Source organism: Leptonychotes weddellii, chromosome 15, assembly GCF_054177405.1.
Source record: "Leptonychotes weddellii isolate Sample4059 chromosome 15, ASM5417740v2, whole genome shotgun sequence".
NCBI classification, from domain to species: Eukaryota; Metazoa; Chordata; class Mammalia; order Carnivora; family Phocidae; genus Leptonychotes; species Leptonychotes weddellii.
In genome coordinates, this window is record NC_138383.1 from 31,477,260 (window position 1) to 31,502,063 (window position 24,804).

General features: G+C 40.0%; 1 protein-coding gene and 1 long non-coding RNA gene across 2 annotated transcripts in view; both read right to left on the minus strand.

Moving 5' to 3' along the window:
* Nucleotides 1-24,804, minus strand: part of ACACA (acetyl-CoA carboxylase alpha) — a 236,136-nt gene that overhangs the window by 186,341 nt on the left and 24,991 nt on the right. Inside the window, exons 4-5 of the mRNA XM_081805979.1 lie at nt 1,585-1,717; nt 168-306 (exon numbers count right to left, since the gene is read on the minus strand). Coding sequence (XP_081662105.1) covers nt 168-306; nt 1,585-1,717 — 272 coding nt within the window. The remainder of the gene's footprint in view (nt 1-167; nt 307-1,584; nt 1,718-24,804) is intronic.
* On the minus strand, nt 8,165-15,424 carry LOC145717375 (uncharacterized). Its single transcript, XR_014140552.1, has 2 exons — nt 10,044-15,424; nt 8,165-9,832 (listed from the first exon to the last, which is right to left on the minus strand). It is a non-coding gene; the product is annotated as an uncharacterized LOC145717375 (long non-coding RNA).

The following is a 24,804-nucleotide window of genomic DNA, read 5'->3' on the forward strand; positions in this document are numbered from 1 at the left end:
CCGCATCCCCGCCAACATCTGTCGTTTCCTGACTTGTAAATTCTAGCCATTCTGATTGGTGTGAGGTGGTATCTCACTGAGGTTTTGATTTGGATTTCCCTGATGCTGAGCGATATTGAGCACTTTTTCATGTGTCGGGTGATGCTTTCTTAATGCTAATCACTCACCTGCATTGGCTTTCAGGTCTTCAGGTGTTACCATAACAACAAATCGGATTGCACGTTCATTTCGAAACATCTCGTAAGACCATCGACGGATAGACCGCATGCATTTCACTGCTGCAATGCCATTGTTGGCGATAAGCACCTGGGAGAGTGGCGGGACGGGAATTGGAGAGAAAAGTACAAAAGGCAGGCAATGATCAAGGAAAAGGCAGATCTCTGTTTTTCTCTGAAAAGCCAGATTTGCAATTAGGAATTTGTGTTGCTATGTCTAGGCAGTTAGGAACCAGCTCCCACATAATCAAGGGATATTTTAAAATGTTAGCTAGGCAAATACTTTAATATGTGCCAGCTAAAAGTTACTGCTTTCTATCTTCATTTCTTCAAGGGGAAAATCACAATTTTTCAAATCTTGTGAGTTGGTAAATTATTCTACCATACCTGTTACTAGGCAAACAGAAGACAAACTTCAGAGGAATGATGTATTATTAAGGAATGGGGGACGACTAAACAGTGTAATGTCACGCACTATTCCCTGTTGTATTAAACAAGGTGCAGAGTCCTGAACAGGCGTTAAGAATGCTGCCACCAACCACTCTCTCTCTCCAAAATGCTGAACCCTAAATGCCTTAGAACTGTAGAGACTGCCTTACAAAGAATGGTCACAAGAAAAAGCGTGGAAGAACCAATGATCCTGAAACGTCTCTGTAAACAAATCTCTCCTGACCTATCTTGCAATCATGGCCCCAGGATAACAGAGGCTAGGAGATACACAATCTGATTATCAGATTGGACACCACTGGAGCAATACTCCTAAAGTGGGAGTATAGGTCCCCACGCTTTATTCTCTTAATCACTGCGAGCTCTTTCAGCCAAGTCGTTCTTTCAGCTCGGACATGGTTTAGATAAAAGGGGCACAGAACTACTCCTAACATTTCAAAATATTTGTAATCTCTTTAGGTACTTCATACGTTGTAGTCCCTCCAAACACCTCAAATATCTGCTGGAAGCCATTAAATTGCAGTGCATCAAACTATTCAGGCCTTCTGTTCTGAAACTCCCTCCACTCCCTTAGCTCTTGCTCCAATGTGGTGACGTATGTCTTCACCGCTACCCCATGAGTTAGTCGGTTTCTCATACCCTCTCAGAGTGGGGCAGCCCAACCCCATAAAACTGCAAGATCTTTTAAAAAAGAACTTTCTGACCACCACTTCATCTTTTTAATTACCCCTGCCTAAATTATCAGTGGTAAATACATAGAAAATGGTGAAATTCACAGGACTATGGAGGTAGAGAGGTTAATTCTGCAGAAAGAGGCAGTCTCTGAAAATCCAAGTATCAGTTTTGAGCAAATCTAGACGACAAGTCTAGGCATTGAACCTCATGAGCTTTTGAAAAAATAATTCAGCAAGTTATAACTTACCTTCTCAATCACTTTATTCCCCCCAAAACGAGTAACAAATTCTGCTGGAGAAGCTACAGTGAAATCTCGCTGAGAGTCTATTTTCTTTCGGTCTCGACCTTGCTTTACTAGATGCAAGCCAGACATGCTGGACCTGTAAAAATAGAGAAAGCATGAAAGTCTATAGATAGGATTTTTTTCACACTGTCTATCTCCCCTGGAGATCTGGTTTTCACGACCATACTTACAACAGCACTTCCAACTGCACCCTTGTGAAGACTGCACGCTGACAGATCACATACTTTTTGAATAGAGGAGGAAAAGAGAAAAAAAAGTCTTTGCTTGTGGAAATTTAAGAAAAAAATTAAGTGTTCTTGAATAAGATAATATTAAGGCTTACAAAAAGATGCCATCACAAAGAGATAGGTAAAAGACAGGATGAAATGAGATGACAGAGATAATAGAGACTGGGAAAGCTAAATAAACAGCAAGGCTGTTGTTGGATCATGATTCTGGCACACAGATGACTTTCACCTTTGTATCTCCAGCCTCCATTTTTCTTATGAAACTAAACTTTTAACTGCCTACTAAGCATTTTATTTCTGTATTCCATATGCTTTTCAAAATCAGTAACTCCAAAACCAGATACTTTACAAGGCAGCATAATAGATCGTATTTCATTGATTAGAAGACACTCCTCCTTAAAAAAAATTTAAAAAAAAAAACTTTAAAAAAATATCTGAAATTGGGAGTGCCTGGGTAGCTCAGTCGGTTAAGCCTCTGCCTTCGGCTCAGGTTATGATCCCAGGGTCCTGAGATCGAGCCTTGTGTTGGGCTGCCTGCTCAGCAGGGAGTCTGCTTCTCCCTCTCCCTTTGCCCCTCCTCCCCCACTTGTGCTCATGCTCTCTCAAATAAATAAAATCTTAAAAAAATATATCTGAAATCGATATGTATCTTACAACTGATGGTACGCTTTAACTGGCAGAATTTTTTTTTCCCTCAGTGGTACATACAATAATGGTGCCTCTAACAATCAATTGTGTTAAGGATAGATGAAATACGTAGCAGAAACAGCATAGGTTTGAGTTTAATCCAGATCTGCCCACTTAATAGCTCCAATGATCTTAGCAAATAATTTAACCTTGCTCAGCTTCAGTTTTCTCTTTGCAAAATACACATAATATACAGTGTTCTGGTTATTTACCTACTGTCTCTCGGCTCCGACCCCATCCTTTTACACTCTGCTCTGTGATGACAGAGCTAAGACTGCAAAACTGTTCAGTTCTGCCAATGGGAAGGCGGGACAGTAAGAATAGGGATTTCATTCTTGTTTTCCAGCTTTTAGCATCATTGCTCCACAGTAACAGAGTTAATTCTGGCCTCTAGAATCTTTCAACGTTCCTGGTGAGGGCCTCATTGCATCCCTTAGAGGTACCAGGAGCAGCAGATGATGGCTCCTTGGCAGAGTCCCAGCCTTTCCATGCTCACGCAGCCTCTGGGCTGTGCTGCCTGGGCCTATCGATCAAGGACCTGTCCGGCCAGGCTTCCATCTGCTCTAAGCACCAGCTACTCAAAGCTTCCTCTCAGAGGTGCAAGTGCTGGCCCCCAGGGGCCTTCCTTCAAGCTCCTGTGTTCTGGTAACCCTACCTCTTCCTTTTTGTTCTCCCAGCCTTAGGGGTGGTAGCTACTTCCTGCAAGTATTAATTTTTTTTTAAAGTTTTATTTATTTATTTGACAGAGAGAGCACAAGTAGGCAGAGCAGTAGACAGAGGGAGAGGGAGAAGCTGGCTTCCCGTGGAGCAGACAGCCTGATGCGGGGCTTGATCCCACGACCCTGGGATCATGACCTGGGCCGAAGGCAGATGCTTAACGACTGAGCCACCCAGGCGCCCCTGCAAGTATTAATTTGAGGCTACTTCAGAAAACACCCAAGTCACCAGTCCTCACTGTTGAATGCCCACTGTTTATAATACTTAAGGCAGTTTCTCTTTCCCTGACTGGACCTTGACTGACAGACCCTCTTTGAAAAGGTGTTTTGGGGGTTCAATGAGATAACAGCTATAACTAAGCACTTGTATACACTGTTCAGTGGACAGCTGTTTTCTTATTCCCACCTTTTCTTCCTTTCTCCTGCACTCTGACCTTGATGCTGCAGTAATTTCTTTTCAAACTATGGGAAGCCTGAGTGGCTCAGTCGGTTAAGCGTCTGCCTTCGGCTCAGGTCATGATCCTGGGGTCCTGGGATCGAGTCCCGCATTGGGCTCCTTGCTCAGTGGGGAGCCTGCTTCTCTCTTTGCCTCCTGCTCCCCCTGCTTGTGCTCACTCTCTCTCTCTGACAAATAAAATTTAAAAATCTTTTTAGGGGCGCCTGGGTGGCTCAGTCATTAAGCGTCTGCCTTCGGCTCAGGTCATGATCCCAGGGTCCTGGGATCGAGCCCCACATGGGGCTCCCTGCTCAGCAGGAAGCTTGCTTCTTCCTCCCCCACTCCCCTTGTGTTCCGGCTCTCACTCTCTCTCTCTCTGTCAAATAAATAAAATCTTTTAAAAAAATCTTTTAAAAAAAATTATTTTCAAAATAAAAGGGTATGATTAAAATCTTCCCACACACAAAAAAAACCCAGATCCAGATGGTTTTAAAAGACAAGTTTTTTCAAACTTTTAAGGGCAGTAGTCTACCAAACTTCCAGACAATAAGAAGTGAAACTCCTCAGGCGCCTGGGTGGCTCAGTTGGTTAAGCGACTGCCTTCGGCCCAGGTCATGATCCTGGAGTCCCGGGATCGAGTCCCACATCGGGCTCCCTGCTCAGCGGGGGGTCTGCTTCTCCCTCTGACCCTCTTCCCTCTCGTGCTCTCTGTCTCTCATTCTCTCTCTCAAATAAATAAATAAAATCTTAAAAAAAAAAAAAAAAAGAAGTAAAACTCCTCAGCTAGAGTAACACTGATACCAAAACCAGACAAGTATGTCACATAACAGGGAAAGTCCAGGTGCGTTTTTTTCGTGACTACAAATGCAAAATTCCTAAATGTAATATTCTAAATAGTAGGGTACTGGTGCAAGGATGGGTAAAATATTAGTAAAAAAACATTACTCCACGACCAAGTTGAGTTTGTCCCAGGTATGCAAGTATTGTTTAATTTTAGAAAATCCATAAATGGGGGCACCTGGGTGGCTCAGTCAGTTAAGCATCTGCCTTCAGCTCGGGTAATGATCCCAGGGTCCTGGGATCAAGCCCCACATCAGGCTCCCTGCTCGGCGGGGAGCTTGTTTCTTCCTCTCCCCTTACCCCCCTCCCTCCCGCTCATGCTCTCTCTCTCAAATAAATAAATAAAAATCTTTTTAAAAAGTACATAAAGGGGCATCTGGGTGGCTTAACTGGCCTTCGTTCGGCTTGGGTCATGATCTCAGGGTCCTGGGATCGAGCCCTGCATCGGGCTCCCTGCTCAGTGGGGAGCCTGCTTCTCCCTCTCCCTCTGCCTGCAGTCCCCCTGCTTGTGCTCTCTCAATCTCTCTCTGTGTCAAATAATAAATAAAATCTTTCAAAATAATAATAAATACAAATTTTAAAAAATTTAGAAATCCATAAATGTAACACTGTGTGTTAGATTTCCCAGCAAGTGCAATAAAATGAAAAAAATAATAAATTAGAGGCATTAGGATTGCAAACAAGGTAGTTAAATTGTCATTATTTGTGAGTGATATAATCGTTTACAGAGAAAACACAAAAGATTCTGCAAATTATTAGAAATAGGAGACTTTAGTCAAGTATCCAGATTAATATACAAGAACTCCAAAAATATTATATAAAGACTACAGATTATAAATTTAAAACATATCATAAAGTTAAAACAACTAAAATTATACACATTTTTGGAAGATACATAGAGTTACAGTAAAACTACATAAACAGGAAGATAAAAGAATATGATGAACATGTGATTAAGGAAAATGATTATCTGGGTGGAAGAATGCAGGGAGAAGCGCTGAGGAGTAGAGACCATATGGTTGGATGAGGTGATGGCCAGGGATCAACCTTTGTTTTAGGTGATGGGTTTTCAAATTCTTTTCACATTATTGTTTTAAAGACTGCAATAACTAACCAAATAAATAAATAATAGTAGGCCACAAATGGACCAATGAGTGTGCCAGGAAGGATTATGTTACATAATTCTATACACCTAAATTTAAACACACACACACACACACACACACACACACACTCCTCAGAGATCAGCTGTCAGTTATTTAAGGAAGGACCGAAGGGACAGGTAAGTTATAACTTAGAACCATTAAGGAGCTGGGGCACCTGGGTGGCTCAGTTGGTTAAGCAACTGACTCTTGATTTTAGCTCAGGTCATGATCTCAGGGTCATAAGATGGAGCCCCGTGTTGGGTTCTGCACTCAGTGGGGAATTTCCTTCAGATTCTCTCTCTCCCTCTGCTCATCCCCCACCCCCTCACTCCTGCTCTCTCTCTCAAATAAAAAATAGGGGCGCCTGAGTGGCTTAGTCAATTAAGTGTCCGACTCTTGATTTGGGCTCAGGTCCTGAGCTTAAGCCCTACATCAGGCTCTGTGCTCAGCAAGGAGTCAGCTTGAGATTCCCTCTCTCCCTCTGCCCACCCCTCTAAAATAAACAAACAAATCTTTAAAAAATAAAATAGAAAGTAAATCTTAAAAAAAGAAAAGAATCAGTAAGGAGCTACCTGAGTTTAAGACAAGAAAGAAAGCAAAGCATTGATGAAATTAAAGTGGAGAAGGGATTGGTCATAAGATTTAATCAATAGTTTAGAGTGCTCTGAGGATCATTTATCATCAAAGCAGGGAGAAAAACAAAAACCTGTCTTACTGGGGTGCCTGGGTAGCTCAGTTGTTAAGTGTCTGCCTTTGGCTCAGGTCATGACCTCACGGTCCTGGGATAGCCTCACATCGGGCTCCCTGCTCATCAGGGAGCTTGCTTCTCCCTCTGCCTCTGCCGCCCCGCCTTCCCCCCGCTCATGTCATCTCCCTCTTTCTCTCAAATAAATAAATAAAATCTTTAAAAAAATTATTTATTTGGGGCACCTGGGTGGCTCAGTCATTGAGCATCTGCCTTTGGCTCGGGTCATGATCCCGGGGTCCTGCAATCGAAGCCTGCGTCGGGCTCCCTGCTCGGCTGGGAGCCTGCTTCTCCCTCTCCCACTCCCCCTGCTTGTGTTCCCTCTCTAGCTGTCTCTCTCTCTCTCTGTCAAATAAATAAATGAGATCTTAAATAAATAAATTATTTATTTATTTCTTTGACAGAGAGAGAGAGCATGGTCCGGGGTGTGCCCCAATAAATAAAATCTTTTAAAAAAAAAAAATCTTACTTTTAATGAAGGGATCCTTCACATAGGCATATTCTGAAGTAAGGCACCATGCTGAAAACAAGAGGATCAGGTATAAAGAGAGAATAGATCTCAAAATCTTTACCACTCACCTATCTTTTCTCAGGAAGCTATTAGAGAATGTTGTCATCCAAAAGGATGGAGTAAACCAAGAAAAAGGAAAAGAAGGGAGGTAAGAAACAGAGGAGCTAATAAAGAAGAGAAGAAAATTCCCTAGATGACAGTTCAAATCGGAGGACTGGCTGCTCCAGGAGGGATGCCTCTGTGAAAACAGTGGACAGATCACCTGTTGTATTTACCCACAGAAAAACAAAACTTGGTGTGTGTGATTTATATGTATGTTTTGTTTATACATGTGCATATATGATTGTTTTATATATAAAAAACAGTAAAGGGGCACCTGGGTGGCTCAGTCATTAAGCGTCTGCCTTCAGCTCAGGTCATGATCCCAGCGTCCTGGGATCGAGCCCCGCATCAGGCTCCCTGCTCCACGGGAGGCCTGCCTTCTCCCTCTCCCACTCCCCCTGCTTGTGTTCCTGCTCTCGCTATCTCTCTGTCAAATAAATAAATAAAATCTTTAAAAAAATTACACAAATTAAAAAAATAAAAATAAAAAACAATAACAGTGTTATATAAAAATGCTTTTATATACATAAAAATCATTTTTATTATATATATGTTATATATATATATATATATATATAGCTTTAATGCTTTTTAGTTATTTGACACCCAGTGGAAGTTCCGCTTGGTTTTCCCCCTAAAGGGTGGAAGAGGTCAAATGAAAAGGAAAAGGAAAGGATAACTGTTCTAAAGATAAATTTTGTCAACTCAGTGTTTATTGCTTATTTTCTGTTTCCACCAAGGTCCAGTTTAATTTTCAGGCAATATTTTTCAGAATAAGAACTCTAGACTGCAAAAACAAGCAAATAAAAAAAGGTAACGGAGGAGCCCTTACTGACTGCTATCAAGCCCATCATTCAGGTCTTTGATGTTAATCCTCTGATGGACATGCACAGACCTGCAAGTGGCTTGAAGACGGCCAAGAAGGCCTGATTCACTTCCTCCTCAGCCCCAAGTTCTAGGGACAGGAAGAAGAAAGACCCCCAGGGGGGGTGGCGGGCGGAGAGCTTGGCACCCTCCACAACTCCAGTCCGGCTGCCCACCGTCACATTGTAAGGCAATGGCAGCAGGTACCTTTCCCGGCCCCAGAGACACATTTTTCTTTTTTACTGCAGCACTTTATTTCCTCACACAATGACACGTTGCTGGGGCCTAATGTTCTCACATGACAGCAGAAAACCAAAATTCGTTGTCATCTCTTAAAGAATTGAGAATTGTGTACAAAAACCTTACGTAAATTAAAAGGATGAATAAATTTACAGTTGTAAATGCAAACCGTTTTCCAACTCAAGGCAATTAACAACCCACGGTGTTCTGGCAGGAAAACGTCAGGTAAAAAAGGAAAAGTGGGTCCTAAGGTTTGGACGTTCCCCACCCTGTTAGACCAGCAAGACAGAAATGACAACTCGTTCAGGACTCTTGCCAGCCTCTAGAGAAATCCTGGAATAGGCAGCTCTTAGACATTAATACCCTGCACAGATCAAGAACCTCATGGTCTTGCAGATTCTCCAATCAATGGATTTCTCTTCCATCAATGTGTCCAGAGACATATTTTTAAGAAGTTTTCTCAAAACTATCCTCCACAGGATGCTCATACTACACAAAAACTACACAGAATTGATATCTCCCTTTGCAGTAGGTGAAGAGACATCACTCTTGAAAAACCAGCCCAAGCCGGTGAGCAAATCAGGCACAGACTGAGATCCCTTAACGAGAGAACAGCACAGCAAGGTCCTCGTAGGGGTGCTTGTTTTCAGCGTGGCTACAATATCACACACGTGCGTGGGTAGCTTTGATTCAAATTCTGAATGTAAAAGAAAGGCTTAGAAATCCAGGAGCAAATATGGGAGTTTTTATTCCTTTCCTTTAAAATAAAAAAGTTTCTTATAGATACAAAAAAATCAAATTTCCCCTAAGATCCAGGGCTTAGCTGTCAATGACTTACTGGTTTTTAAAGGTATATATTGCCCAAATATGGCACCCTAAAACTTACCTTTGAAGCATGTAATATCTCATCTCCTTAATTTCCTCTGCAGAACCCTCCATATCAAGATGGCAAAGGAATGGAAGATTTTTTCTTCGGGTTTCAGCCTTGTAAACACAAGCTGCAGTCCGTCCTCCTGTTGCAGGTGCTTAAAACCCAAGAGGACAAGAGATACAGTGCCTTCTGCCTACTTCTTGGCCCTGCTTCAGTCAGACTGGAGTATTCCTGATGGACTCAAACTACAGCCTTTTTGTCTACTTTGTCCCCAATTTCCGTATTTCCCCACCTTTCCTCCTTTTTAAATTTTTTCCCTCAACTTGGTTCACACACAGAATTGATTTCCCAAGGGGACTAAGGGGAGAGGGGGAGGAATATAAAACCTTGTATAACTAGAAGATAGATCTTAGCTCTGCATTAGCCACAGCAAACATGTTTCAACAACGGTCACTTTCTTCTGACAGTCACCAGAGAAAAGCTCCACAGTCTCTCCTGGCTGCCAAGAGCACATGACAGGGAGGGCCCCAGGCAAAAAGACAACGTTTACAAGGACGACTAAGTCAAGAAAATAATGGGGTCATGAAATCCAGAGGGAGGACAGCACACAGTCTAAGTAGGTAATTTCTGAGATCCAATCAAAACAAATAATACGGATTATCAGCTTGCAAGAATGGGGAAAGCAGGTCAGGAGGTAAAGAAAGCAAGTAGAAAGGACAGGACATGCCACTACTAAGGAACTTTGAATAAAGACGGAGCCACAATTCTAATTTTCAGGCCAAAGTAGTGATACATGCATGCAAAAACCTTTTTTTTTTTTTTTTAAGATTTTATTTATTTATTTGACAGAGAGAGACACAGCGAGAGAGGGAACACAAGCAGGGGGAGTGGGAGAGGGAGAAGCAGGCTTCCCGCGGAGCAGGGAGCCCGATGCGGGGCTCGATCCTAGGACCCTGGGATCATGACCTGAGCCGAAGGCAGACGCTTAACGACTGAGCCACCCCGGTGCCCCAAAAACCTTTTTTAAAGTTACAAAATCTGAGATTTTCTTCATGCAAACTTGAGAGTAAGAATGGAGCTGGGACAAATGGGATAGAGAGAAGATGTGGACAAAATCCTTGAAAAGAAAAGGGGCCCAGACAAATACTTTAGACACAGAGGTCTAACCCAGATTAAGTAGGGTAGGAAAAAACTCTATCTAGAAAGGCTACTGGGACACGTATATTGGTATAAAAGCAAATCTGCCAGATAGATCCCTTAAATAAAATAAACAGTGGCTGAATGTTAAAGTCCTACTTTAGCTTCTAATAAAACTGTTGTTAATGATATTGCTCCCTTGTAATGGGAGAGACTCCAACAGCTAGAATCTAGAGAATAACAACTTCCTATGATAAGTTCTCGGGAAGAATATAATTCACCAGAATAATGTGGTAACCTGATTCATGCACCACAGAAAAATTCTTTCCCACCAAAATGCAGGATAGGAATAGTTAATCATCTGATGCCAACTATGCTAAGAACCTATTAATCTTCCAGAAAAACCCTCCAAAACAGAAGTATACAAATAACTTGGAGATAGAAGATAAATGATCAAATAGAAAAGAGATGATTAAGGAAGGCAGACAAACCCTGATCCTTGGGACATTCGGATGACCCGACCTGAAAAGATTCAATCAGGCCACTCAACATGACCATCAGCCATAATCGAAAATGTACGTCCTGGGTTGTCTTCTGGTCTGCACCACTTCGCATCATTCCTTACACACTATGCCAAGGTCCGATAAAGTTAGTCAAGTTTACTTTTTTTTCCTTTGAAGAACCAAGCTGATGCAGAGGAGCCCTCCTATCTTTATGACTCTTCAGAATAATGTGTCTCAAAAAATAGAGCGCTGAGGTCTTTGTTCAGAACAATTACAGTGACCACAGATGTAGAAGCAGTTCGATTTTACACATCTAAGTGTCTCCAGATGTAGGCAGTTCCCAAGAGAATCATGCTCTGCCTTTGTTATATAATAAGGTCAACATCCAAAAACCAAATAAAGCCCGGTGTATAGAGTAAAGCAGGCTACTCTGCACTCGATTTTATCAGAAAAATATACTAAAAAGGTACACTGAATAATCGAGTTTGTGCTTCCTTTCACCAGAGGGATCTTTCTAAAACAACCAAACACTAACACAGCACACCCAGATCCAAAAACAAAGCTTGAATTTCTCATCTTTTATGGATGCTGCTCACAATCCTCTGTAATATTAGAACACGAGAAATAAAAAAGCCACATTCATTCCTCCCAATTCAAAGCATCCCCATTTTCATCTACCATGAATAGAGAGTGTCCAAAGCAGACACATACCTGGCACAACATCCAACCAGAAGCCCACAGTGATCCCAGCATTGTAACATGCCAAGCACCGAGGATGACGTGGCGGTTTATCCAGCAGACAGTGATGCGTGAGCTGGCGTGATTGCAATGCAGTCTGAGTTATACTGCAGCACACACTGCGAGAGACTGTTTTACGCTGGGCTTTTCCAGGCAGAGAAACCTTGGATCAAGGATAGTCCTCTTTTGCAAATCAACTCACCCAATACAAAAGGGTTAGTTGTGGACTCTAAATTCTGTTCTTCTGATCTATATGCCTGTCCTTGCAGCAATGCCACAGTGCCTTGAAAACTATGGCTTTACAGCAAGTTTTGAAATCAGGTAGTGTAAGTCCTCTAACTTAGCTTTCCTTTTTGAAAACTGTTTCGTCTATTCTAGGCCCTTTGGGCTCTCATGTAAATTTTACGATCAGCTTGTCAAACGCTAGAAAGAAAAAAAAAAAAAGCCTGCTGGGATTTTGATACGGACTGTGAGTTTACAGATCAATTTAGGGAAAACTGCCCTCTTGACAATACTGAGTTTCCCAATCCCTGAACATGGACTGTCTCTCCATTTATTTAGGTTTTTAGTTTCTCTCAGCAATGTTTTATAATTTTTAATACTCAATTCTTATACTTCTTTTGTTAAATATATTCCTAAGTATTTTCTTTTTGATGCCATTGTGAATGAAATTATTTTCATTTCATTTTTTGCTTGTTTATTGCTAGCTAGTATATACAAATATAATTGATTTTTGTATATGGATCATATAGCCTGTGACCTTGCTAAACTCATTTTCAGATTTTTAACAACTTTATTGAGATATAATTCACAGAGCATATATTTCAGCCATTTAAAGTATATAATTCAATGGTTTTTAATATATTCACAATTATGAACCATCATCACAATTTTAGAACATTTTCATTACCCTAAAAAGAAACCTCATAGCCAGTAGCAGTCACTCCCTATTTCCCCCAACCCCTCCCTGTTCTAGGCTACGACTAATCTACTTTCTGTCCGTATAGATTCTGGTTATTTCACATAAATAGAATCATATAATACATGGTCTTTAGTGACTGGCTTCTTTCACTTAGCATAATGCTTTCAGTGTTGTAGCAAGTATTCGTACTTAATTTCTTTTTACGGACAATTTTCCATTGTATGGCTACACCATATTTTGTTTATCCATTCATCAGTTGATGGATATTGGATTTCTTCCACTTTGTGGCTATTATGAATAATGTTGCTGTGGATATTCAGGCACAAATCCTTATGTGGACATATGCTTTCATTTCTCATAGGTATGTAACTAAGAGTGGAATTGCAGGATCATATGGTAAATATCTAGCTAGTTTTATTAAGAAATTTCCAGGGGCACCTGGCTGGCTCAGTCAGCGGTAGAGCATGTGACTCTTGATCTCAGGATTGTAAATTCAAGCCCCATGCTGGGTGTAGAGATTATTAAAAAAAAAAAAAAAACAACTTAAAAAAACTTTTTTCCAAATAATTTTCCATAGCAGTTGTATCATTTTACATTCCCACCAACTATGTACAGGTGATCCCATTTCTCCATATTCTTGCAAACATTTGGTGTCATCAACTAGTTTCTATTTTAGGAAACCTGATAGGTGTGTTTATCTCGTTTTAATTTGCACTTTCCTAATAGCTAACGATGTCAAACATCTTTTCATGTTCTTATTTGCTATCTGTATAACCTCTTTGATGACATTTGCCTCTTTGTAATTTCTCTTTCCTTATTGAGAATTTTATTTATTGATTCGCTGTTGTCATACTTTAAAAAAATTCTTTAAACATGTTTTCCTTTGGTTCTTTGAATGCATTTACGATAGCTGCTTTGAAGATTTTGTCTGCTAAATCCAGCATCTAGGGACACCTCTAGACAGTTTCTATTGACTTCTTTTCGTCCTAAATACGGGTCACATTTTCGTATTTCTTTTCACATCTCACGATTTTGCTGAAGACTCAACATATTAAATAATGTATTGTAACAAGCCTAGATTCTGCTTTCTTTTACCTATGAAGGTTGTTTTGTTACTATTATCTCCTCTCTACATCCCTTCCTTCCTTGGCTTAATAACTTGCCTGGGCTAAATCTGTGAAATCTGTCTACCCCTAAGTGTGCCATCACGGATGTCTCAGCTTATTTTCTTTATATTGCTTGTTTTTACGTTGAAACCTGCCTTCTAAGGTTTAGCTTAGCTGTCTCCCAGTGATTAGGCAGGGGTTATGTTTAAACACCTGAAGCCATTAAGGCTTCTGTACTCTGTTCATGTATCTGTGTGTGGGGCAGGGTAGCACATTCAAAGTCCAGGACATTTTCAAGTCTGCTCTGGCTTTTACTTCCTACTGGGCCTTATTATGTCTACTCTGTGCATGCACACAACCTCAGCCAGCAATATGCTTGCTCCAACACACCTCAGTCTAGTAGAGCCACTGGCCCACTGGACACAGCCAATGCCAAGATAATCATTTCCACTGACAACAGCAGTGGTCATGGGCATCATCCACCACCCAAAGTGAGTAAGCTCCCCTCAACCTCAGCATCAAAACTGGTAGTCCCCCACTGGCAAAATCTCTACACCAACCAACCAGAGAGAAGGGAATAGGAACAGGCCTAGGCCACCTCCTGCTCTTACTGAATTTCAGCAGTGTTTCAAACCACCTTTTCTCAGATTGTTGTACGTCTTTTGGTTGATCTCAAGGGTGCTGAAGTGGTTTTGTCAAGCCTTATAGTTGCTTTTTGGGTTAAGGATTTATTGATCCTTACTCAGCTATAACTGGAAGTCCTGCCTGTTTTCTTTACTTTTTGAGATATAACTTCATACAGTAAAGAGCAAAAATCTTAAGTATACACTCAATTAATTTTACATATATATACCTACATAACCAACCACTCCATTAAGATACAGAATATTTCCAGAGTCTCAGAGGGCTCCCTTGCACTCCTTTCCAGTCAACATCCTCCCCAGTGTAAACACTATTCTGAACTCATCACTACAAATCAGTTTTGCCTGTTCTTGAACTTCATATACATAGTGTCAGTCTGAATGTACTTCATCAATACATTGTCTATAAAATTCATCCTTGTGACATAGCAGTAGCTTGTTCATTTTCATTGCTGTGTAGTATTCCATTGTGTGACTATCCCATAATTTATCTATTCTACCATTGATGGACATTTGAGTTGTTTATGAATCTTGACCATATTCATCCTTGTACTTGGTTTTTGGTGGACAAATGCATTCATTTCTTTTGGGTGAATACCTAGGAGTGGACTTGCTTGTTGATAGAATATGTGTATGTTTAACTTTAAAAGATACTACCAAATAGTTTTCTATTTTTTTTAAAGATTTTATTTATTTATTTGAGAGTGAGAGAGAGAGCACGAGGGCAGGGTGGGGGGCAGAGGGAGAAACAGCTCCCCTGCTGAGCATGGAGGCCCGATGTGGGACTCGATCCCAGGACTCCAGGATCATTACCCAAGCCGAAGGCAGACGCTTAACCCAGGAACCCCCAAAAAATTTTCTAAAGTGGTTGTGCCAAGTTACATTCCCACCAGCAATGTAGGCCCACATCTTTGCTAACACTTAATACTGTCAGTCTTTTAATATTAACCTTTTTGATTGGGGTGGTACTTAATTCATTGGAATTTTAATTCACAAATCCCTGCTGACCAATGATACTGAACACCGTTAATAAACTTACTTGCCATTTGGATATCTTTTGTAAAGTTCAAGTCTTTTCCCCATATTTCTATTGGGTTGAAATGTCTTTATAAAACACTGAAATATCAAGGAAACCATCAACAAGATGAAAAGGCAACCTACTGAATGGAAGAAGATATTTGCAAATGATATATCTGACAAGGGGTTATAGCTAAAATATATAAAGAACTCATACAACTCAACACCAAAAAACCCCAAACGAGCCAATTAAAAAATGGAAAGAGGATGTGAGTAGACATTTTTCCAAAGAAGACATCCAGATGCCCAACAGACACATGAAAAGAAGCTCAACATCACTAATCATCAGGGAAATGCAAATCTCAAAACAATGAAATTATCACCTCACACCTGTTAGAATGGCTTTTTTTTTTTTTAAGATTTTATTTATTTATTTAACAGAAAGAGAGAGCACAAGCAGAGGGAGCTGCAGGCAAAGGGAGAAGCAGGCTCTCCACTGAGCAGAAAGCCTGATGCGGGACTGGATCCCAGGACCCTGGGATCATGACCTGAGCTGAAGGCAGACTCTTAACTGACTGAGCCACCCAGGCACGCCTAGAATGGTTTTTATTAAAAAACAAGAAATAGCAAGCATTGAGAAGGATACAGAGAAAAGGAAGCCCTTGTGCACTGTTGGGAGGAATGGGAAATGGAAAACAGTATGAAGGTTCCTCAAAAAATTAAAAATAATTTAAAAAATTTTTTAAAAATTAAAAATAGAACTACCATACCACCCAGCAATTCCACCTCTGGGTATTTCCCCAAAGAAAACAAAAACACAATTTGAAAAGATATATGTACTCTTATGTTCACTGCAGGGTTATTTACAATAAGATAAGGAAACAACTAAGTATCCATCGACAGATGAATGGATAAAGAAGATGTGGTATACATAGACAATAGAATATTACTCAGCCATAAAAAAGAATGACATCTTGCCAATTGCAATGACATGGATGGACCTAGAAGGTATTATGGTAAGTGAAATAAGCCAAACAGAGAGAGAAAGACAAATACCTTATGATTTCACTTACATGTGGAATCTAAGAAACAAAACAAACAAAACAGAAACAAACTCATAAATGCAGAAAACAAACTGGTGGTGGCCAAGGAGGAGGAGAAAGGGGGGAAGGGCAAAATAAGTGCAAGGAGATTAAGAGGTACAAAATTACAGTTACAAATAAATAAATCACAGGGATGCATAGGGTATATAGTCAATAATCTGTAATTACTTTGTATGATGATAGATGGTAACTAGACTTATGGTGGTGATCATTTCATAATGTATATAAACACTGAATCACGATGTTGCACATCTGAAACTAATGTAATATTGTATATCAACTACAGTTCCATTAAAAAGAAGACATTAAAATATCTTTTTCTTAATGATTTACAAGATTCTAGAAACAAGATATTTTATTCTGGTTTTACCAACCGACAAAACAAGTAGGGGGGAAAAATGTCAGAGATACTGAGGAACAACAATTGAAAAACTCAACTGACATATATAGAACTCTATAACCAAAAACTGCAAAATGCACATCCTTTACAAGTGCTATAAAGCTTTATCAAAACTGACCATATCCTAGGGGCACCTGGCTGGCTCAGTTGGTAGAGCATGTGACTCTTGATCTCAGGGTCGTGAATTCAAGCCCCATGTTGGACATTGAGCTTACTTAAAAATAAATATAAATAAATACAACAGAAACTGATTAAGAAAAAATATGACTATATGCTAGTCCATAAAGTATCAACAAACTTCAAAGATTTGAAATCAGAGTATATCCTCTGAATACAATGGATTAAACTAAAAAATCAATGACAAAGATATTAAAATATGTCCAAGTGATCTTAATATATACCCAAGTGTCTTGAAATTAATGACTCCATTTCTAAATAATTTATGGGTCAAAAAAAATCACACTGAAGGTGAGCGAAATGGGTGGAGGTGGTCAAAAGGTACAAACTTCCAGTTATAAGATAAATAAGTCCTAGGGATGTGATGTACAGAATGGTGACCATGGTTAACAAATAGTGTATTATTGTATATTTGAAAGTTGCTAAGAAAGTAGATGTTAAGTTTTCATCACAAGAAGAAAGAAAAAAATTGTAACTGTGTATGGTGATGGATGTTAACTAAACTTATTTTGGTAATTATTTCATTATATAAGTATGTACATTTTATATATATATATAAATATAAAATTATTATGCTGTATACCTAAAATTAATATACTGTTATGTCAATTATATCTCAAAAAATTAAAAAATAAGTCACAATGAAAATAAGAAAATATCTCAAACTGAATGATAATAAAGATTTATCACATCAAAAGTTGAGGGGATATAATAAGATGACCTGATGGATAAAGAGATACAGAAATGGATAAATGATAAAGCAAGTATAGAAAAATGTTAATGGTAGAATCTAGGTGATGAGTAAAATCTAGGCGTTCTCTATAAAATGCTCTCAACTGTGCTGTATGCTTAAAGTTGTTCATAATAAAATGTTGAAAAAAGACATGAGATACAACTAAAGATGGGCTTGGGGGAAATTTGTAGTCATTAGTACACAGCTTAGAAAAGAAGGGCTGATAATCATCTATCTCAAAAGGCTAGAAAAAAACAAATTAAACCTAAAGAAAGTATAAAGAAGAGAATGAAGAGGATAGCAGATATCTGTGAAAGAGAAAACAAATGTACAATAAAAAAAAATCAACAAAGACAGAAAGTTGGTTCTTTGAAAAGGCCAATTAAATTAATAAACTTCTAGGGGCACCTGGGTGGCTCAGTCGGTGAAGCGTCTGCCTTCAGCTCAGGTCGTGATCTCAGGGTCCTAGGATCGAGCCCCATGTCAGGCTCTCTGCTCAGCAGAGAGTCTGCTTCTCCCTCTCCCTCTGCCGGCCCTCCCCTCCCCCGTCCCGTTTGTGCTCTCTCACTCTCAAATAAATAAAATCTTTAAAAAAAAAAGAAAACGAATAAGAGAAAATGCTAGCTCAATATCAGGAATGATGAAGAGGGAACTCACTACAAATCCTAAAACATGAAAAAATGAGTATGTTATTATGAAGTTTATGCCAATAAATTTGAAAATTTAGATTCAATTGGTAAATCCTTAGAAAAATAATTTTCTATTCCACCCAGGAAGAAACAGAAAACCCGAATAATCCTAAATCTACTAAAAAGATGGCATATATATGCATAATTTAAAATACTATTACATTTTGTGACTGCCCCTGGCCAATCTTGTTATCTCTCCCATGTATTCAACAAATATCTATTTATATGCTATAGAAAGTGCTGGGTAGGGGTGCCTGGGTGGCTCAGATTAAGTGTCTGCCTTCAGCTGAGGTCATGATCCCAGGGTCCTGGGATCGAGCCCCACATCAGGCTCCCCGCTCGGCGGGAAGCCTGCTTTTCCCTCTCCCACTCCTCCTGCTTGTGATCCCTCTCTCGCTATGTCTCTGTCAAATAAATAAAATCTTTAAAAAAAAAAAAAAAAGTGCGGGGTATACAATTGCAAACAACACGTATATGATCTCTGCCCCTCATATTAGTTACAGTGTAATAGAAACAAGCAATCAAATAAATATGCCAATGAAAATATTACAAATTGTGATAAGTCCTTTGAAAGAAGAACAAAAAGATTATGAATAATAAAAGCAGGGCTGGGCGCCTGGGTGGCTCAGTCCTTAAGCGTCTGCCTTCAGCTTGGGTCATGATACCAGGGTCCTGGGATCGAGTCCCGCATCGGGCTCCTTGCTCAGCGGGGAGCCTGCTTCTCCCTCTCCCTTTGCCTGCCTGCCGCTCCCCCTGCTTGTGCTCTCTCTCACTCTCTCTCTGTGTCAAATAAATAAATAAAATCTCTTAAAAAAAAGGGGGGGGCCTCAAGTAATCACTGAGAGAGTAAAAGTGAATCCAGGTGGAAGGACAAGCATGTGTGGCCCCCAGATAGGAAAGACTGGCACACCAGAAGAACTGAAAACCCAGTATGGGTGAAGCACTGTCAACACACTGAAGCTGACAAGTCAGATCATTCAGGGGCCCAGGAGCCAAGCTGTGAATTTATTTAGTATCTCATGCTAAGTGCCAACAACGGGAAATCAGGAGGCAGAGCATCCAGTTAAGCGACCATTCTAGTAGTCCAAACAAAGTTGAGGGGCTAAGGCTTAAACTAAGGTGATGGCAAGTGAATGTACTGAAGTAAACACTGGGGACAGAATCAACAGAACTGAAGTACGATTCCCCAGGTTTCTGACTTAAGTCAAGTGACCAGAGGCGATATTTATCAGTAAGATGTGGAAGATTATACAAGGATCAAATTTATTGAGGATGGGGGAAATCAAGAGCTCAGGTCTAGGGGTGCCTGGCTGGCTCAGTCAGTAGAGCATACCACTCTTGATCTCAGGGTCGTGAGTTCAAGTCCCACATTACACACAGAGCTTACTTTAAAAAAAAAAAAACAACAGTTCATGTCTATTCACATTCAAGTGAAGACACTACATATATAGTTGAACGTAACAGATCAGCTCAGAAGATAGGTATGAGATGGATATCATAAATAATGGGAGTCACTGGCATATACACAGTAGCAAAGCGATGAGATTATACAGGAAGAAAATGTATACCAAGTAAAAGGAAAAGAAGGTCCAGGACCAAGCAGGACTAATTGTTGGAAGTAACATCAAAAAGGAAGAGCTTGCAAAGCAGATTAGACAGAGTACCAGGGACATAGGAGGAAAGATAAAAAAAGCATGGTTTTCAGCAGAAAAGAGAAGAGTGTGTTTCAAGGAAAAAGTAGTCATCTATTGAGAGACCTGAAAGGATGAGAACTGAGAAGCACCCACTGAATTTAGCAATACAGTAGTCACTGGTGATTTTTAACGTGAGCAGTTTCAGGAGCAGAGTATACACTAGTGCAGCTTGAAGAAGGAATGGGAGACAAGGAAGTAGGAGTTCTTCTGAAAATCTTGGCCATGACATGGGGCAGATAATCAGGGCAGTGGTCCAAACGGAGTGTGGCTATTAAAGAAGGATTTTATAAAGATGGGAGTCATCAGAGCATGCCTGAATGCCAACAGGAATGATTTAGTAGAAAATGGGATATTTAAAATGTAAAGAAGGTGGGGCACCTGGGTGGCTCAGTCGTTAAGCGCCTGCCTTTGGCTCAGGTCATGATCCCAGGGTCCTGGGATCGAGCCCTGCGTCCGGCTCCCTGCTCCGCGGGAAGCCTGCTTCTCCCTCCCCCACTCCCCCTCCTTGTGCTCCTGCTCTTGCTATTTCTCTCTCTCTGTCAAATAAATAAATATTTTATTTATTTATTTTTTAAAGATTTTATTTATTTGACAGAGAGCAGGGAGCCCGATGTGGAAAAACTAAATGCATAGTTTTTTAAAGCTCCACAGATGACTCTGTTGCACAGCCAAATCTAAATACTGTTTTCCATTTTATATATGTCTTTAGTGTGACAGGCAAGATGCTTAATGATCTCACCTCTTTCTTACCCGCCCCTTCTTCCATGACACTCAACACCCTGTCTCCCTTACATTACGGTAATACTCAATGATTTATAATCGCCTGAACATGCTAGATGTCTCCGTCTGGTACTTCGCACATGTTGTCAACCCTACCATCACTAATGTTCCTGCTATATATATACTTAACTCTGTTGCTTGCCCGTTTTCTGTTCATTCTTTCAAAACCCAGTTCAAACAAATCTGAGACATTATTAACCCTTACAGATCTCAACAATTGTGCCCACCATAACAATGATGAAAACTCTCGTATTGGAAATATTGTTAAGAACCTGGCACAATGGGGGCGCCTGGGTGGCTCAGTCATTAAGTGTCTGCTTTCAGCTCAGGTCATGATCCCAGGGTCCTGGGATCGAGCCCCACATTGGGCTCCCTGCTCAGCGGGAAGCCTGCTTCTCCCTCTCCCTCCGCCCCTACCCCTGCTCATGCTCTCTCTCAAATAAATAAAATCTTAAAAAAAAAAAAAAGAACCTGGCACAATGTTTGGTTAGACACTAATATATCCTATTGGTAAAAGGGACCCACTGAAGTAATGCCATGAGATGATCAGTTTACCTTTTAGAAAGATTCCAATGACCATGTGGAGCTTATTATACTGACAGGTGAAAGAGATTGGAGAAGAGCTAAAATACTATTGCCATAATCCAAACAAGTAATAAAAGCAAATACAATGGCAGTAGCAATGGAAAGAAGGGAATGGATTCAAGAATTATTGGGGTGGGGCACCTGGGTGGCTCAGTTGGTTAAGCATCTAACTTCGGTTCAGGTCATGAACCCAGGGTCCTGGGATCGAGCCCCACAATGAGCTCCCTGCTCAGCGGGGAGTCTGCTTCTCCCTCTCCCTCTGCCCCTCCACCCCACTTGTTCTTTTTCTCTCTCTAATAAATAAAATCTTAAAAAAATTATTGGGGTATAGCATCAATAAGCATACCTAATTAGGTATGAGGGGTGGAGGAGAGAGGAATCTTGCATAACACCCATATTTCTGGCTCGGGAGACCAGAGAAATGGCAGTGCTGTTAATTAAGGTAGATCAAAAGAGAGGATGTAGCCTAACAGAAGAGGGCTACAGCCAGGAAGTTTTGCAGAAAATCAACAATTAAGTGTCATGGGAAAAAAGCCAAGTCTATTCAAGAACCTGAGAGGGAAGGGTCAGAAAGGTGAATTGGGAGAGAATGTTAACAAAACATAAGGAGTAGTTTCAAGAATGAGTGAAAAGTCAACACTGTCAAATTCTGCCCACGAGGAGGTCACCGGTGAGTTTTCTAAGCGTAGTTTCAGAGAAGTGGTAGAAGCAGAAGCCGACAGCAATAGAGTAAGAAGCTGATGGAACTACCAGGCGACAGTAACAGACTGTCAGAGCACTGGTGTATTACTGTTCTCTGCCAAAAATCACACAAAAATGACGATAATAAAAGAGGCATAAAGACATAAGAACAAAGAAAATTAAAGAGGAGTCCCTAACAAATACAGACGTCAAAAAATTGCAGAAAACAGAAAGTGGATGGTCAAGAAGAAACCGCCTCGAGCCCAAAGAGCCTACGGTAGGGAAAGCCACTTAGAAACAAGCATGATTCCAGGTTAACACTCTGGAAAAACTCAGGAATTAGAATTGTCCAGTAGATCTCTCTTAGTGAGGGTGGAGACAGAGCTGAAAACCAAAGTCTGTAGTTTGCTTTAAAGTATTGCACCAATGTTAACTACTTAATTTTAATAAATACAGGGTTGCTAGATAAAATACAGAATGCCCATTTAAATTTTGCATTTCAGGCAAACACAAATAATTTTTTACAAAAGTATGTCTAATGCAGTATTTGTAGTATTTAATATTTTTATACAATTATTCATTGTTTATCTGAAATTCAAAATTAACTAAGCATCGTATATTTTTACTTGCTACATCTGACAACTCTAGATAAATGTACTATGATTATGGAAAATATTAATAGTAGCAGAAGGTGAGTGAAGGATACACAGGAACTCTGTCTTTGTAACTCTTCTGTAAATCTAAAATTATTTCAAAATGAAAAGCTAAAACAAATGAAGCTTACAAAAGACTTTTAATGACATGAGAAAATGCTGTTTTATGAAAAAAAGAAAATAACAGAGCTGTGTATTCATTATGATATCATCCATGTATGTGGTTTTGGGTTTTTTTTTAAGATTTTATTTATTTATTTGACAGAGAGAGACACAGCAAGAGAGGGAACACAAGCAGGGGGAGTGGGAGAGGGAGAAGCAGGCTTCCCGCGGAGCAAGGAGCCCGACACAGGGCTTGATCCCAGGACGCTGGGATCATGACCTGAGCCGAAGGCAGACGCTTAACTGACTGAGCCAACCAGGCGCCCCATGTATGTGTTTTTTAATGAAATTTATCTTTATGGGGTAAAAATTACCAAAAAGAAACATTAAATATTAATAGCAATTATCACCGGACAATCATATTCTGGATTGTTTCTATTCCTTCATGCTTTTTGAATTTCTAACTTTTCTATAATAAGTATATACCTCATAATTTTAAAGTTTTAAGTAGTAAATGCAAACTTCACTCACATGTATGCATTACACTAGAAGAATAAAAATAGGGGCACCTGGGTGGCTCAGTCATTAAGTGTCTGCCTTCAGCTCAGGTCATGATCCCAGCGTCCTGGGATCAAGCCCTGCGTCGGGCTCCCTGCTCCGCGGGAAGCCTGCTTCTCCCTCTCCTACTCCCCCTGCTTGTGTTCCTGCTCTCTCTCTCTCTCTCTGTCATATAAATTAAAAAAATAATAGAAGAATAAAAATAATAAACATCAAGTGGCTGTCCTGAGCCCTACTTACCATATTCATAATTTCATTTCTACAATTAGCTAAGTTTATAGAACAAACTCTGGAGATTATAATACATACACAGACAGCTCCTGTTTTCTGAATGGAAAGAGGGGGTGGGAAATAGAGCAAACTATTGCCTTCAGAAAAAGAGTACCAAGTTGCTGATCTCATAATGACCTTCTCTGTCTACTCACTTCTGAGGCACCATGGCAACTGGGAACCTCAGAATATCAAGGAAGGAGCATTGAGAGTAAAGGGTTTGGAAAGCTGCTGGGGGAAGGGAGAAAGCTCAGGGAAGCTGAATGAGAAATGTGAAGAAAGCCAAAACATAAAAACACTCTCACAGGCCCATTTACAAGCAAAATCATATATAAACTCAACTAGAGCCAGTTTTTCCTTATTTCACATGTTAAAGCTTGGAGACAGATGAGCCACAGATAGGAAGGAAAAATGAAATTTCTTCCTCTCAATAATGGTTATTCTCAACATCTCAATTATAACATTGACAGTATATGTGTCCTGTCATTAAAGCCTTTCGGATCTAAATTTCCAAGTTTTAAGCTAATATGCAAAAGACTTAAAAAGGTTTATCCAGTCAAAAAATTTTACCTCACAAGAGCACTCCTTCATAATAAATAATATCATATTACATAGTACGGCACATTTTACTTTCCCAAAAGCTTTGCAGATATTATTTAACTTCACCTCCATTATTAGATTTAAACAAAATCACTTCAAACTCATGAGTTTAAAGTGAGAGACTAAAAAGGAAAGAGAATTTCTGTCCAGGTCAAATAAAAACAAACACAGCTGAAACTAAAAAGCTCTGTCCTTCATAGCTTTTGATCAAATCACACTGTATTTTATAATGTCCACTTTCATTTTGATTATAAAATTCATTAAAATATCATTAGTGCAACACTAAATTGTTTTGCTACAAGTGCTATAACTGTAAAAAATGTAGAATGGTAAATTATCCTTTTATTTTTTTTAAAGATTTTATTTATTTATTTGAGAGAGAGAATGAGATAGAGAGAACATGAGCGGGGGAGGGTCAGAGGGAGAAGCAGACTCCCTGCTGAGCAGGGAGCCCGATGCGGGACTTGATCCCAGGACTCCAGGATCATGACCTGAGCCGAAGGCAGTCGCCCAACCAACTGAGCCACCCAGGCACCCGGTAAATTATCCTTTATTTTTCCTTCCATTTCTCTCTATACCACCAAACTTACCAGTAGCCATATACTTTCATGATTTGCTAAATTCCTTTTAAACAAATGGCTAGGCACTGTCACCAAAGAAGGAGGGGGGTGGTAACACAATATTGGGAAA